The sequence below is a fragment of the Aulonocara stuartgranti genome (genome assembly GCF_965226115.1).
Source record: "Aulonocara stuartgranti genome assembly, chromosome: 2".
Taxonomy (NCBI): domain Eukaryota; kingdom Metazoa; phylum Chordata; class Actinopteri; order Cichliformes; family Cichlidae; genus Aulonocara; species Aulonocara stuartgranti.
This window is the reverse complement of record NC_138940.1, coordinates 21,524,826-21,540,514: the sequence shown is the minus strand read 5'-3', so window position 1 is coordinate 21,540,514 and position 15,689 is coordinate 21,524,826. Positions and strand designations below refer to the sequence as shown.

The 15,689-nt window shown below is 40.5% G+C and overlaps 1 protein-coding gene across 6 annotated transcripts in view; it reads right to left on the bottom strand.

The window, feature by feature from the left end:
* The window catches only part of aff2 (AF4/FMR2 family, member 2), a 214,166-nt gene that overhangs the window by 144,964 nt on the left and 53,513 nt on the right, over positions 1-15,689 (bottom strand). For 3 of the 6 annotated variants that reach the window (XM_082503774.1, XM_082503775.1, XM_082503776.1), the window contains exons 2-4: positions 10,950-11,070; positions 2,858-3,527; positions 1,209-1,642 (exon numbers count right to left, since the gene is read on the bottom strand). In XM_082503774.1, the coding sequence (XP_082359900.1) occupies positions 1,209-1,642; positions 2,858-3,527; positions 10,950-11,070 (1,225 nt within the window). Of the gene's footprint in view, positions 1-1,208; positions 1,643-2,857; positions 3,528-7,501; positions 7,843-8,164; positions 9,160-10,192; positions 10,295-10,949; positions 11,071-15,689 lie in introns of those variants that run through there. The other 3 variants (XM_082503778.1, XM_082503777.1, XM_082503779.1) reach the window with 3 other exon arrangements.

The window sequence follows — 15,689 nt, the reverse complement described above, 5'->3', positions numbered from 1 at the left end:
TGCATTAAAAAATTGACACATTTAAAAGAAAATGTATTAGGTTAAAGTGATCATTTCAAAAGAAAAAGGTTTGATTAAAACGGCAAATGTAAGACAGAAACTGTGGACATTTATGGCTTAAAGTGGGAAATTTACGAGATTCAATTGTAAGTCAAGAAAAATGAGTTATTGAGTTCAAAAATAGGAATTTCTTTCCATTTTAACCTTGAAAAGTGAAACAATATGACACTGACTGCAAAAAACTATGTTTCCATTCTTTGGCATGAATCTGTCATTCAGACACGTATTTATTTATTTTCTCTGCCTTCTGTGGCCCTAATGCTGCTGTATAGTCACCATGTTGCTGTGAATCACTGTTGTTCAATTAATCTTGTTGTCATTAAGACAACATAACGTTTGACTGTAATTTTAACACCATTATTAGAGCATCAGTGATACGTTTAAGGTTGTGCTGTAGTGACTAAGACCTTTCACCTGTTTTATTTGAGGTGCAGTTAAACGGCAAGAAATTCAAACTGGTAAGGAGGCTAACATAATTTTATATGACGTTAATATGTAGCAATATTTAGGTGTCCTAAGCGTTTATTTTATACAGCAGTTAAACTCCTTCAACTTGCTTAAAGACCACATGGGGAAACAGTTGCTATACGATCCTACATTTCACATGGATCCTCTTCAGGGAGGAAATTAGGAATACTGACACTTTTTTCCACAAAACTGGTTTTTGTGTTGGTTTGTTATCTTGAACATAACCTGCTCCGGAAGTAAAAAGTAGAATTGGGCTGAAAGATCTATTGCTTTATCACCTATTCAGGTTGTAAATCGTGTTTTTAAAAAGTAACTAAGTAATTAATTACTTTTGAAAATAAGTAATCAGTAAAGTAACGGGATTACTTTTTTTTGGGAAGTAATTAGTTACTGATTACTTTTTTCAAGTAACTTGACCAACACTGGTGAGGACTGAACCAACTTAACATGGGTTAAACCTCAAGTAACCTAGCCCCAAATGCTACAGATTTGCAGAATATGTACACAATTACATTTCCTAGTTCTATGTAAAGTGAACTGATGGCTTATATACTATGATCAGGAATAATTTAAAGGACTGAAATTTTATTTTCTGTTTTAGACTAATTCCGTGAAGACCATTTATTTCACATTGGTTTAATATAGATATGGAAAACACGTTCCAGTAATTCTTCGCTTACCTCTCCTGTGTGGTTGAGACTCAGCTTGGGCAGTTTACTCTTCGCATTTCCAGAGTTTCCTCCATAAGCCTGACTGCTGTTAAATCCCTCTGTGGCCACTAGAGGGGGTTTAAGTTGGGGAGAGTCACTAGGCGCCTGGTCTTGGCCATCCATTGGTCGAACATACGCCGTAGGCTTCTGCTGTACAGCTATCGGCTTCCCTGATAGGTTACCAGGTGGGAATGTAGGCGTGGTCAATCCAGATGTGGGCGTGGTTAGACCTGGAGTGGGTGTTGTCAGAACTGATGTGGAAGCCAACGGGGAGGACGATGTACAGAGGTGGGAGCCTGTCTCACTTTCAAATGGGGAGGATTTAAAATATCCACCATTTTCTGCATTAGTGGAAGACTTAAAGTGGCCACCATCCATGGCAGTAGATCGAAAGTTGCCACCATCTGTAAAAAAAAAAAAAGAACACAACAATCAAAAGTCAAGACTAACCAAAGAAACACCTGTTATAACACAGCGTTGCTTAACTTTCTGCTGGCAAAACTTAATGAAGGTTGAAATGCTGAACCTCTCCCAGATGGCTGTAACCAATCACAATCAAAGCAAATGATGTGTTCAACGTGCTTCTGAAATCAAATGCAAGATGTGGTTATCATAGAATGCAGATGTCAATTTTCATGAATTCCCCAAAAAGGTGACCGAGTGTGTTTGTTGCTGAAATTATTCATTCAAATGATTCATCTGTGCTCATGGCTCAAGCAAATAACAAAGAAACAGATAAAGAGACTTTTTACCAGATGACACCTGGAATTAAGGACTTTCTGAGAGGTAGGTGAGGTGTGATCCCACTTTCCTATTTAAGCCAAAGATGAAGCTAAACCTAGGATTGTATTAGCTGAGGTTAGCATAAAGGTTGTAGTGGGGGCGAGACAACTAGGCTGAATTTGAACAAAGTGTTTTAACAATTCTCAGCACTACTTTTACCAAATAATACAAACCCATTGGCCTGCTGGGCCTAAGTTAACGAACCATTTAAAAAAAATAAACTCTAATATTAGCTCGTGCATCTTATTAGCCTACCTATTAGCCATTTTTGCATGTAAAATCACAGCTTGAAACAAATGTAAATAAGCTAAAAAAGAGACTAAAGAATCAAGTAAATGTTGCCATTTGCATGTACGTGATGGCACCAATACTCCTAAACTACTTTGGATGCAATGTGAAGCGGCCGTGACCCTTTGCAGCTGCCCATTCAGCACAAGCGCATATTAAGGTGAGTGTTTTCCTCCGAACGGGAACGAGCTGCTACAGAAACATAAATATGTTAAATAAATACGTTGACTATAGTGCAGAGAGAGCGAGGCAGGGATTTCGCAGACGGTCCATCAAAAGTCAGTTTAAGCAGCTGACATCAATTTTTATAAATGTGCATTCCTGCGCTCCTTTTATCAACTAACTTTGACTTGTGTATAATTTGCACTAACTGAGCATCTAGCATTATAGCAGGTGGATACTTATCACCATCACTGCCAGAAACCCTGCTACGCATGATATCATGTAGACATGCTAGCCTGTCTACATGATATTTTTCTTAGAGTACAGATGTGAAAGTTAAACAACCAAACGTCTTCTTTTACAGATTTTTTTTCTTGCCGACTTACCGGCGAGTGGGTGGGTTTTGGCTGGGTGGGATGAGTGCCTTCTAGAAGAAGAGGAAGAGGAAGATGATGAGGAAGAAGAAGGGCTTGAATCTTCTTTTAGACCAAGTTCATCTTTGAGTGAGCTGAACAGCTCGTCATGTCTTTGCTGCTCATCCAACAAAGACATTTTCCCTCTGCTGGTGGTAGCTCCTGCTGTCACCTGCCCCTGCCCATTCTGTCCTAACCCCACAACAAGGCCTGCCCCCTGGGTGCTCTGTCCGTGGCCTCCCCTTGACCAGTCCATGGAGCTCCGGGACTTTTTGGAGTTCTGATGTGGGATTGCTGTTGATGAGGATGTGGTTGAAGGGGGTGGTTGCATTGAAGCTGTAGAGGAAGAGGGTGTATTCCCTGTCTTCTTGTCCCCACCTGTCTCTGCTCCTCCTCCTCCACCTCCTCCTCCTCCACCTGCTCCTCCTCTCAGGGCTTCGTTAAAAAGCTGGGATGGCTCTATGGCGGGTCTCTCTGTCGCTGACGTGGTCGGGGCTTGCTGCAGGTTGCTGTTCGCTGTTGTTCCTTTGGGGATTCCCACCAAGTGGCTCTGGTTGGAATGGCTGGTTAACAGGTCTTTCATTTCTTCATACGAGCCCAGCGTGTTTTGGACACGATTGGCCAATGCATCACCTTTATTAGTCTGAGAGGAGAGAAGGAAGACGAAAAAGACAAGGGGGAAGGGAGATACAGAAGAGTATTAATTAAGCCTTCCATTCTTCCTTTTTTACAGGTTTGATGAAAAGCCCTCTTTACTCATCTGGAAAAGAACAGTGAGAGATAGATAGGGTGACCACTGACCAGACATCAGGATGAGATGATTAATTAAATACATGTCACCCATAAGAGGGTCCAGTCCAGGCTGGAGTAGTAAAATTAATGGGGCAGGAATCATTATTAGCCTGACCCCAGATTCTCAGGCATTAATGGCTTGGAGGACAGTGCACGTTTTACTGATATATGAAGGTAAAGCTCTTTAGCTTCTACCTGGTAACATGGAGATGTTCCTCAGAATAGCTCAGCAGTACCTTTGGTTTCAGTCATTGACAGATTCTTTAATGATCAAACTGCACGATTTGATCATCTGGCATTTTAAAAAGGACACGGGTAATCAGCAGCGGTTTCAACGCTTCTATTTTAGGAACCGGATTCTTGCAAAACGTCAGGAAAGAGGAGCAGGGAAAAAGTGAAGGCCAGTAGATTTTTATCCTATCCATTGACATTTCCTTTTTCTACCAGAGTTACAAATTGTGTAGCAAATATTAATCATGAATCAAGTCTGAATTATGCAAGATCTCCAGCCTATAATTTACGTGTGACATTTCATCATGAGCTGCAGATGAATGATGAACAATGGAAACACTGAATGAGATCAATGTCGAGTGTGGCCCTGTAATTTTATTGTACAACAGTGTTGAGGTTTGCTCAACAAATTTTCTCAGGTAGTTGACAGCCTGCACTCGTCTAATCAGCCCTGTGCTAACATTAAAAGGTAGTGTCAAATAAATGTGAGGTTGAAAACAACCTTATTCTAATTTTTGAGCCAAGGTGAAACTGCTTTATTTGAAGAGCTTAATGAATTTGTGAATAATGAATATGTAAGGTAAAGGTCATAGTACCAGTATTGGAGTGCAAAACAAATATATAATTATGTATGTGTGTGTGTGTGTATATATATATATATATATATATATATATATATATATATATATATATATATAATCCGTGTGAGGTTTCCTTATATCCTTTATTCTCCTCAGTAATGTCAGACTCTTGGCTACATGTTGTGTGGTTTTGTTTTTCCAATGCTAACAGCTTCAGTCAATAACCACATAATACTGTAATGATCCATGGAGAGGTCTTATTGCTGAAGAGGGAATTGTAAGTGCTTGTGCGCATGCGTGCGCAAGTGTGTGTGCCACTTCACAACATTACAAATTAGTATAACACCACCCCAGTATTTGCTCTAATAGAGGGCCGTGTAAGTACCATTTGATAATAATTGCTATACTGTGGTGCCCCCCTTTTTCTAATCATCACTGGTTTGACAATAGTTTATGAAGCAGGCAGAGCCAACTTTCTCCTTTTTTATTCTGACCAGTTACACAAAAATCAGGCTAAACTATTACTAACTAAAATCACCAACAACAAGAACAGGAAAAGTAAAAACCCAGCGAGGTCCATAATTATCTGGACAATGACATTTTTTGTAAAATCAAACTGTACATATATGATTGAAATGCAGACTGTTTGGGTTTGACAAAAGTATTGCATGGGCTGTTTAGGAATTATAGATATTTTTATACTTTTTTGAGAAGCTCAAAAGTGGCTTAAAAATCCGATCATCCAACAAACTCTAAGAGGAGCCAAATCACGCTGGGCTTCTGGAAAATGAAGAAGGTCAGCATCATCAAAAGGCACTAAGGACCACAGAAGATAACTTTACCAAATATATCCAGGAACAGCCTCAAAGAGGTAGGTTTATCACTGTCAAAGGCAACAATGTAGACACACCGTCATAAATGGAAAGACAGACAGTTTACAACAAGGTGCAAACTGTTGGTGCAACACTCAAGACCAGATTATACTTTTGTGAAAAATACATTTAAAGCAATTTCTGAAAAATAGTCTTTGGAAAGATGAAACTGATGCTAACTTGTAGCTTAATGATGGGACAAAAAAAGTATGGAGAAGGAAAGGAACGCTTCACAATCTGAAAGCGCCCCACATCATGTGTCAAACACAGTGGAGACCACGTTTTGTCATGGGCATGTATGTCTGCCAGAGCTATACTCTGCTCAGATTCAGCCAAATGTCCTGATTGGACAGCTTGGATCAGAAGTAATTATATGTGCTGTACTGGCAGTTCACCAAAATACCAACAATGTGTAGCCCAGTGGGGATGGTGCTCCGTGGGTAGGTAAAATGCTCATTCGTTGAAAAGCTATTGGCAGAAAAGGAAAAAGAAAAAACGTGACTTCCATCTTTCCAGATAACACAGGCTCTAAGCGAGCACATTTAAGCATCTTTAAAGTCTAAGCTAACCAGCAACAAGAGTAGCTCATTTATGGTGGTTGCACATATTTTAACACTGTCCCCTGGTGTCACACATGGTACACTCCTACAGCTCTACACAGGACCAATGAATAACCAGCACCCAACCATCTTTACTGAACATCTCTGGTTACACTAATATAGAGGTTAATAGAACTGATTCTTATGATTGTGTGTGTCACAAAAAACGTCAACTCGAACCTATGCGAGTGGAAGGACCATTCATCTCTTCGTCACTTCACTGTATCCTTCAGTTTTAGACTCTAACAAAGCAGGAAAACCATGGAAATACCGAAATTAAACAGGGCAAAGAATCAAGCCTTATTTACAAAAGATTAACGCAAAAAAGGACAGAATTGCATTCAAATAATCTGAACAGATGTAATTTCTGTGTGCGCACACTCACACACTGGCACGCAAACACTACACACCGTGAAGTTAGCTGTGAATAAATTAGCCCATCTCTTCTCCATCTCGGGCTCATGAATAAAAGATCTGGTGGCTGAAGAGGAACAGAAAACACATTTACAGAGAGGCAAAATGGAAAACAGAGGAGAAGGAGAGGATGAATACCTATGTGCGTATGAATGTGTGTGTGTGTGTATGAATAGATCATCCCAAATAGCTGCTAACGGCATAACACTCTTTAACAGGATTAGAAGAGGGATTAGCTAATAGCTGACAGAGAGAATGAATACTGGAGAGAGGGAGAGAGAAAAGACAGAGGCAGAGTGATGGACAAACGGGAGATACGCAGGTACAGAGAGAAAACAGAGACTGGTGGTGGACAAAAAAAAAGCAAAAATGAAGGCGAGTGGAGCCTGGAATTACTAAAGTTCTACAAATTGTATACATGATGATCATAAAGTGATGATACTGATCTATAGGCTGCAGTTCAGCACATTCACACAGATGAAGTGCAGCAAGGTTGCGCTGGTTAAGCCAGTATGAAGTAAAGCCAGCATTCAAAAAATGAAATGTTTGTGTGTTAAATAAATCAGAAGAAAAAAGTAGCAAACTGTGGGAAAGCCATTTTCAACTTCAGCAGAGAGACGCAGACCTAAGACACACATGCTTAACATAACATCAGGGAAAATAGAAACAGGAGATGGGACACGGGCATAACTAAGAAACAAATACAGAGGACATGACGGGCTGGGGAGAACACACATGACAGATGGGGAAGACATGGAATGAGACACAAGGGGAATTTAATAAACAATGAGCTATAACAGGGGAACCTAGGCAATATAGAATAACCTCAAGGCTAACTCAATGAACTTAAGCCTAAATAATACAAAATAATATTAAAATACAAGAAAACTCAAATGACCCTGGACCATGAGAAATATTTATAGAAAAACAATATTTATAAGAACTTTAATACTTAAAAATTGAATTTTAAGAGTTTTTCTATGCTCGAGCATGAAGATGAAGGTTGGTCACTAGCAGACCTTACAGGCTGAATTTGCTTAGGTAGCCTAACCTGATTTGTTAATCAACAGTATCCTTTGCTCGCATTGGTCATCTCTTTAGCTTGAAATTGAGAAAAGTTTAACTCACAACCCACCCGCTCCGTCACCTATTGTCAGTTGCAGTTTCATTGACTTTCTGTGGTCTCTGATTGATGCTTGTCGCTTACAGTGTGAACGCCCGTTTAGGAGTGAAAGAACGTCTCATTCATATCTATGTCAGCTACCATGCAGTGAATGTGCTGTGCCTCAGCCACTCACTGAACAGAGTGCCAACAATGACACTGTTCTGGAGAGGGCCACAGGCAGAAGCTGCATATTTAGCTTAAAGCTACAGATAAAAAAAGAAAGAAAGAAAAGCTACAGACACCAAGACATCTTGGAAAAGAGTCAAATCCAGGGATATCTGTGCAGTATTTTGCACTGAAAATTCAAAGCCATATTCTTGTGGGACCTTTAAAGTGAAGAACTATATATAGCTGATGAAATGTATGGTATCCGGTCATTAAGTGATGACGTGACGAATCCTACTTCCGGGTCTAAAGTAGTCTGCGTTTAATATGGCTTTTGTGTTGTTAACATGTTTAATGTTTTGTATTTTCTTCTATTTAATCTCAAAAAGCTCCTAAAACAGTCAGTGATCACTGCTGACCTCCCTCGGCTTTTATTACCGCTAATCATTTATTTAAGCTGTTTTTAAAACCTTAGGATGTAACTACAGCCCAGCCCATGCAGCAGTATATGAATGACTAACCTCGTATTATGAATGTATTATCTCAGTTGTTCTCCTGGCTGAAGTTTGGTCCTTTTAGCATCCTGCCATGCGATTACATTTGTTCCTGACCACCGAGAACACTCACGGTAACTTTTATCGAGTGGAAAAAAAGTTAGCTTGTTTATATTATGCTAACATAGCTGTGTCGCTAGCGGTCACGTAGCACATCATTATATACCAGCTAGCCCAACTTCAGTAACGCTACAAACGTCACTGCTGTTTAGTTTTCTGTCTTCATTTATGTTGGAAGTGATAACAGAGCTGTACGTTTTAATTTGTTTCCAAAACCCCGCAGTCAGGACATGCTATATTGTATTTAGATGGAAGCTAGCGAGCTAACTTCCTGCTAACTTCTAACTTCGTTAAATGTCATAAATTCCGTTTTCATGGATGCCTGGATGTTAAACTCAATTGTTACACCTGGTAGAGCAGAACGCTGATCATTTTATTAAAGATGAAAGACTTTAGACAGTTTTTCAACTCTCAGTAATGCCATAGTGATCGCTTGATATATGGACCTGCAGCGGAGTTTAGGCCCAGACACGGCTAGTGACGTCAGACTGAACCACCGGATTACTGTTCTGACTTACACTCTTCTTCTACAGTTTAAATCTACCAAATCTAAAACAAAAACATTTCAGATTAAACAGGCTTCCTTTTAACAGGCCGCAAAATTAAAAGTACCTGCAAAAATACAAGCAGGAAGCAGAGCAAGCAAATGTACTGATTAAATTAATCAAATCACGACACTTTTAACTACTTATTGCAGACAGCAAGGTGGTGTCTAAAATTTCCGCCTTCCTTCCCACAGACCAGCCCGCACTGATCTTTGTACTCTCCCCACACATGAATCTTGACCTCACCTCAGCACCATTAATTAGCTGGAAACAATTAGTTGGAGTGTGAAGACAGTTAAGATTGGATTCATTATCAGAACAACCTCTCATTTGCTTTGCACTGGCCCCGAACCGCGAGCGGCGTCTTAGTGAGAAGACCTTGTGTCCTCTGAGTTCAGACGCAGCAGCGCTTAAACACGTTCTGTCAGGATTCAAAGCCAGTCTGTCCCAAGGTCGATACACTTCGCAGCATAACCAAGTGTTGAAGTGCTTGGTGGTAGCAAATGAGAGTTAACAAACCAAAATCAATTTTATACACAGGGGCATTCGAGTGGCCGTGGACTTCATGCGTGGCTGCTTCACTTTCTGCTAAAAAACCCCCAAAAATCTCTGAAGCGCCTCAGAAGATCAAGACCTTAAACACAAGGGCATTAAACTTCATTCCACTGGAGAAGAGCGTGGTTATACTAAAAATGAATGGTACAAAACATCTTTGGATAATTGCTGATTAGCCGTATCAATTCCTTTCAACTGATTGTTTCATATGACGCTAAATCACAGAGCAGTGCTGCTGCTGTAGAGGGGAGTCGCCCGTCCTCATGATTAAGATGTCGTAAATTCACTCCATGCCCAAATGAATTTCTGGTGTCCAGTACATCCACTTCTCCTTCCATGGAGATCAATCAAAAACTTAACAGCGAAGTATTAAAACTGTCTCCGGAACAGCAATGAGGGAGCACTCGGCGCAAAGTCTCAGCTCAGCCACAGCCAGTGTTAATGTTTTCTCACATTTTTTTCACACTTTAGAATAAGTGACAGGCAGAGCTGGAGCTCACACGTGCCTAGCTACTGCAGGAGCCATGCTAATGTCTCATTTAGCAACACCTGTACAGAGAACGCTACAAAATCACGCAAAACACAACGGGAATAGGAAGAACGAAAACAGAAATAGGAAAAAACAGATTTCCAAAAGCACAAGTGTTTCTGGGGAGACAATAACGCGACGGACCAGTTGCAGGAACCAATATGCTAAGAATTACGCTGGGAGACACGTGGAATAAGTGGAGGATCTATGAGTTTTGTGAGGAAAGAGAGGTAAGTGTGTTAGCCTAACTATTAGCCTAAATCTGTCATCAGTATTATATGAATCATGAGATTAAAACACACTTACCTGGCAGGTTTTGGTTCCTGCAACTGGTCCGTCGGGTTATTGTCTCCCCAGAAACACTTGTGCTTTTGCAAATCAGTTTTTTCCTATTTCTGTTTTCCCTATTTCCGCTGTGCTTTGTGTGCTTTTCCAGCATTTTTCTTATTCCTGGTGTTTTCTTAAGTTGCAGTCTGTTTGGCCTCTCAGGGCCACCGTATCTTTCCTTCCTGCTGCTGTCAGACTTCACAACAACGACTTTGCAGCTGACCAAACACACACAAGTGCACTTATCGTTTTCTGACAACATTGCATTTTATTATGTTGTATATAGTATTTTATTCTATTCCTTTGTTTACAGTATCTGATACTTATTATTTTATTCTATTCCAGGGTTTTTTCTTAATTTTTGCTACTGTAACGTTGCACTCTCCACTTTCTGCTGTAACAAAACAAATTTCACATGTGTGGGACTAATAAAGGTTATCTTATCTTTAAATACACTTCCTATGGAAAAGTGTTACTTGCATAAAACCCCCTGAAATTTCTCTCATTTAACATGAAAAACTGTGTTTAACAACAGAAATGACCTTAAATACAGACACTGTTTTCTGTGTTTCTCTGTGACCAGACTTCCCAACACCCTGTCACCCAACAACACAGAGAAAAATTCAACAGTCAACCAAGCTGTTGAGCTTTGTGTGTGATTCTAAAATGGTTAAAATAACATCCCAAAAAGCATAAATGAGTAATTATCTGCTTGTTAACCATCAGTTAACCTTACTTTATAGGGTTCTCCAAACAAGTTGAATCCAGTAGAGAACAAGTCCTCATCCTGTTGGACCTCCTGGTTCCTCCTCTCCCACTCTCTCCTCTTCAGAGCGCTGCGCTCTGACTCCAGATGACTGGAAAGGCACAAAGAGAAAAGCTAGTTAGCATCCCCCCTCTGAGGCGACACATGGCCTGCCACAGTGGTTTTTAATGAGTATTGCTTACAAGTAGTATTTGGAGCTGCAAAGAGCATTGGCTGAAATTCTTTGTTTTGAACAGACTAGCGGGGAAGCTGGTAAAGGAAAATAGCAGGCTAAGTCATGTGATTATATCGTGTGAAAATGACTCAAGTTCCAGATAAACGAGGAGGAAAATAAAAAACCTAAACCCTGACATGAGTCTTGAGGTAAGAGTAAAAATGTAACATTCAGAATTGTAAGAAAAAGGTTTTCAAAACAGTTTCCCACGTCGACATGGGAAACGCAGTTTATGATTTACCTAACTATGAACACGTAGCAGTTGTGGATGAAATGTTTGTACTGGCAGTTTTAAAACTGAGGAGTGTGTTCGTTGCCTCTTTGAGCAGCTCACGGGGTTTAAATTGTTATTTTTACTTAACTTCTGAATGAATTCCAGGAGTCTTTGGGTCGCTTTGCAAACTCTAAAATCTAACAAACCTGACTCACCTGCACCGTTTGGTTCAAAAGGAAAACATCTGATCAGCCAAGGTTATATATGCCAGAACTGTTGTGTGGCAGGTCTAGCACAGCAATTCTTTCTCTTCTTTTAAGTCCATATTTATATATCTACATATTTACTGCAAAACTTTGAAATCTGAAAGAACTACACTACAAACTCCAGTAGTGTGGGGCTAGGAGGGAATCCTACAACCTGCTTGCCTACCTACACTTACATTATATATATTCTAAACAAGCGTGACTATATAGGAAAGTTAGACTAACGTAACATTAACTGGATGGCACTGGAGGGGCAGTCAGAGATGGTTCAGGGAAAATCAGACAAATCTATTAGAAAAATAAATCATATCTAAAAGTGGTTTAAAATTCATTAGGATTCATGGCTGCTTTGTGACAACGTGAAGCAAATGATTATCATGTTTTTGTCTAAGTTTCCAAAGTAAAGCAGTGAGGGAAGATGGTGCGCGCAGTTTGTTGCTTTGCTTATATGTTCATACTGCATGTCAGTGATAATTACGATGATGCTTTGAGGAGGACAGGCCTGTTTTTCCAATAAAAAAAAAAACGATTCAGCCACTCCATCCACCCACCCTTAGCCAAACCCCTGCTGGACATGTTACTCTACATGAATGCTCACTAAGAAATTATGTCACCCTAAAACTACGCGTTGTTTTTTTAAATAGATAAAATAAAGACATAATTAGGTGCTGGAAGATACATTTGCCAACTTTGGACAGAGCTAAATGTTCCCCCGACTGTCCATCTGATGCAATGCTAATCCAATTACCTCCGGCCGCCTCCAGCTTAATACTTTCAAAGAAATCAAACAGTATTTCCAAAAACATTTAACTCCTCCTTTGTACAGCCTGTGTCATCTTTGTGAAAAGCTTTAGGGACGACTGAGTCAACAACAATAAATAATACAATTAAATGAAATTCTGAGTGACGATCATTATATACAGGCATAAGGCGTAACACACACACACAGACACTCACAAATAATGAAGGCATGAGCAATAAATAGTCTGCTTCCTCCTCAGTATCAACCCTTTTTTTCAGATTTCTATTTCCAGTGAGTTTAATGCTGTGATGTAACATATGCTTTTAGCTGGCTAGTTTCATTCATGAGTGCATTCATTTTTAACACAGGTGAGCCCAGTGGGGATTGTGCTCCTAATCCAGGCAGTGTTTACGACACGCTATACCCACTGAAGCACTTGAAAGGACGGATACATTTATTTCCTGCTACGGCATCTTTGGATGGCTCCCAATCAAATCAGCTTTTAATCTTCAAACGTTCCCACAGAACGTACGATTGCTGGATTCGTGTGATTTAAAGTATGAAAACATTTAAAAAGGAGACAGCTGACTGTAAACAGGGACAGAAATGATTAGAATCAAAGGGGTTTGGTCTGTGGGGAGCAAAGGGGGCGGCGGTGAACCTCAGGTTTTTGGGACATTTTCGTTGCGTAACCATGTATTTTTAGAAAAAAATCTTTTACTGCACAGTTCCCAATTCACTCTGCCCTCCTGAACTTTCTTTAGTCACCAGCCCCCACTGAGAATTCTACAAGCTGGCAGCCAAACTGGAATCCCAGAGGCACAAAGTAATGTGTGAGAGTGTTTGTGAATACATGTTATGCATAAGCCCGTGGCCTGCTGACCCAGGAAAGGGCATCCTGTTTTACCACATCCACTGCAGAGAGATGAGACAGGCTGGCTAATTAGTGATCAACACAATTAAAAGAGACTTTCCTCTTTTTTTCCCACTACCAGGCCTTGCCTTCAACATTTCATCTATCAGCAAGATGTGAGTGGGAGGGAGAAAGAGCAGAGAGGCAATGAGAGGAAAGAGAGAGGGAGAAAAAAAAATTGGAGACCCAGGGGAGAGAAAAAGACCCAGTTTCAGGGCAACAGACAGTTTCTTTAAAAGGAAAGAAAAATAAGAGAATGATGAAAGACAGAGCGGAGGGATGGGGAGAGGAAGGTAAGATAGGAAGAAGGGAGGAGCAAAGAGGAAGCTAGAGCAGTGGGAATTTCAGATGAAATGATTGACAGGTTAGGTAGGGGTGTGTGTGAGTGGATTGGGGGGATGCAGCGACAGAAATGTACGTAGATGTGATCATTGTGTGAGCTAGCACTGCTGGTTGACATGTACGTTGTCTGTCAGCGCAGAGAGATAACTGACAGAGCTGTCACGACCACAAACACACACGTATGGAGCACGCACACAGAAGCACACAGCCCCCACGTGACAGATCGCTGTCTCCGTCTGTCACACACCAGACATTCACACGAAGGGAATCGGGTCAGACAAGGTAATTAACACATCCAGGATTTATTTCCCAGCATGTGGCAGGGCTACAGAGCTACCTGTCACATACGGGTTGGCCGAGGCTTTTATGGCTCACACCTTCCTTCCTTCTTACAGGCCGGTTGCACGAGAGGTCACAATCCCCCATCTTTCCTTCAAGTACAGCTCAAATGCAATTTTTCCAAGTATGTTTTCTGTCATATTGAGAAGTTCTGATCAAGGTGATACATGTTCGACTGTTATTTTTCTAACAAATTTGTTTTTCATGAGTCATTTGTAGCTAGCATGTGTCACCTCTAAAGTAGGCCTGTTGCCAAGGCACCTGTGGATGTTTTGGGGAATTAGATGCAAAAGCTTTGAATCACTGTTTGCTAAATAGAAAATGTTCTCAAGTAAACTGTGCTAGACAATATTCACATCAACAGGGGAGACCTTTGTTTTTTTCTCGAGTGAGTCTGTGCATTCAAGTATTTCGTTATTTAGCAAGTTAATGTTATAACTAGCAAGCTGAGAGGCATCGATCTGAGTTACAAAGTATAGAGAAGAATAAAAATGACGTGTGCTCTGCAGTCTTAAAAACTTCAGACATGTAAAATCTGTGCAAATATTTAATTCCAAATATTGTAGCCATTCACACCAGCCACATAATTTTGCTCGTGTGAATTTGCAGTCTCTTAAGCTCTATACCGAGACATCTCCTGATATTGACTTCACTTTTTTCACAATGCATTGAGGCTGAAATATCCACAAAAACGAGTTTCAGTGTGTATATATAATTTACACAGAAAGTTCAGATCAGAGAGAATTTGAAATTTTCTTTTGCTTTTTCACAAAACACTCAGTGTATATGGGGCTTGAGCAAGACATGGATAAGTAAGATAAAAAGGAAAGAAAAACTGCCAGAAGAATCTATAGTGACAACTATTCAATTCAATTCAATGCAATTTTATTTATATAGCTCCAAATCACAACAACAGTCGCCTCAAGGCGTCCTATAACGTACAGTAGATTGTACAATAATAGATACAGAGAAAAACCCAACAATCATATGACCCCCTATGAGCAAGCACTTTGGCAACAGTGGGAATGAAAAACTCCCTTTTAACAGGAAGAAACCTCTGGCAGAACCAGTCTCAGGGAGGGGCGGGGCCATCTGCTGTGATTGGTTGGGGTGAGAGAAGGAAGACAGGATAAAGACATGCTGTGGAAGAGAGACAGAAGCTGTGTCCAAATTCATGGGCTGCATCCTCCTGAGGCCGCATTTGTAGACCGATTACGTCACAGCGACGCACCGAAGGCTGTCCAAATTCGTAGACTCCTCTGAATGCAGCCGAGAAATGCGTCCTCCTTTTCCCCAAATTTGAAGGATGGGTCGGGTGTGTCCTTCGTGGCCCACCATATCCCAGAATTCAAACTCCAGTTTCCAACAATGGTGGCCGCTACTTTTAAGTTTTAAAATTACTCTTATTAATCTTTCTGGGTCACAAAATAAACGTTTAAAATATTTTCAGGCGAGAATGTGGGTGTGTAAACTTCAAATATCTGCTCGGTTTATCAAGATATTGCAAATTTGCAAAAGTGCTTTGACGTTTTCGGAGACGTCTGTTACCCACCAGCTCGATAGCTAGCCGAGAGCTCGAGGGTCACTGAAGCCGCCGAGAACGGCACAACTCCCAGCACATCATTTTCAGATCACCGCGGTCTTTTGCTACTCAGGTTAAACGTAATATGTGTCACTTAG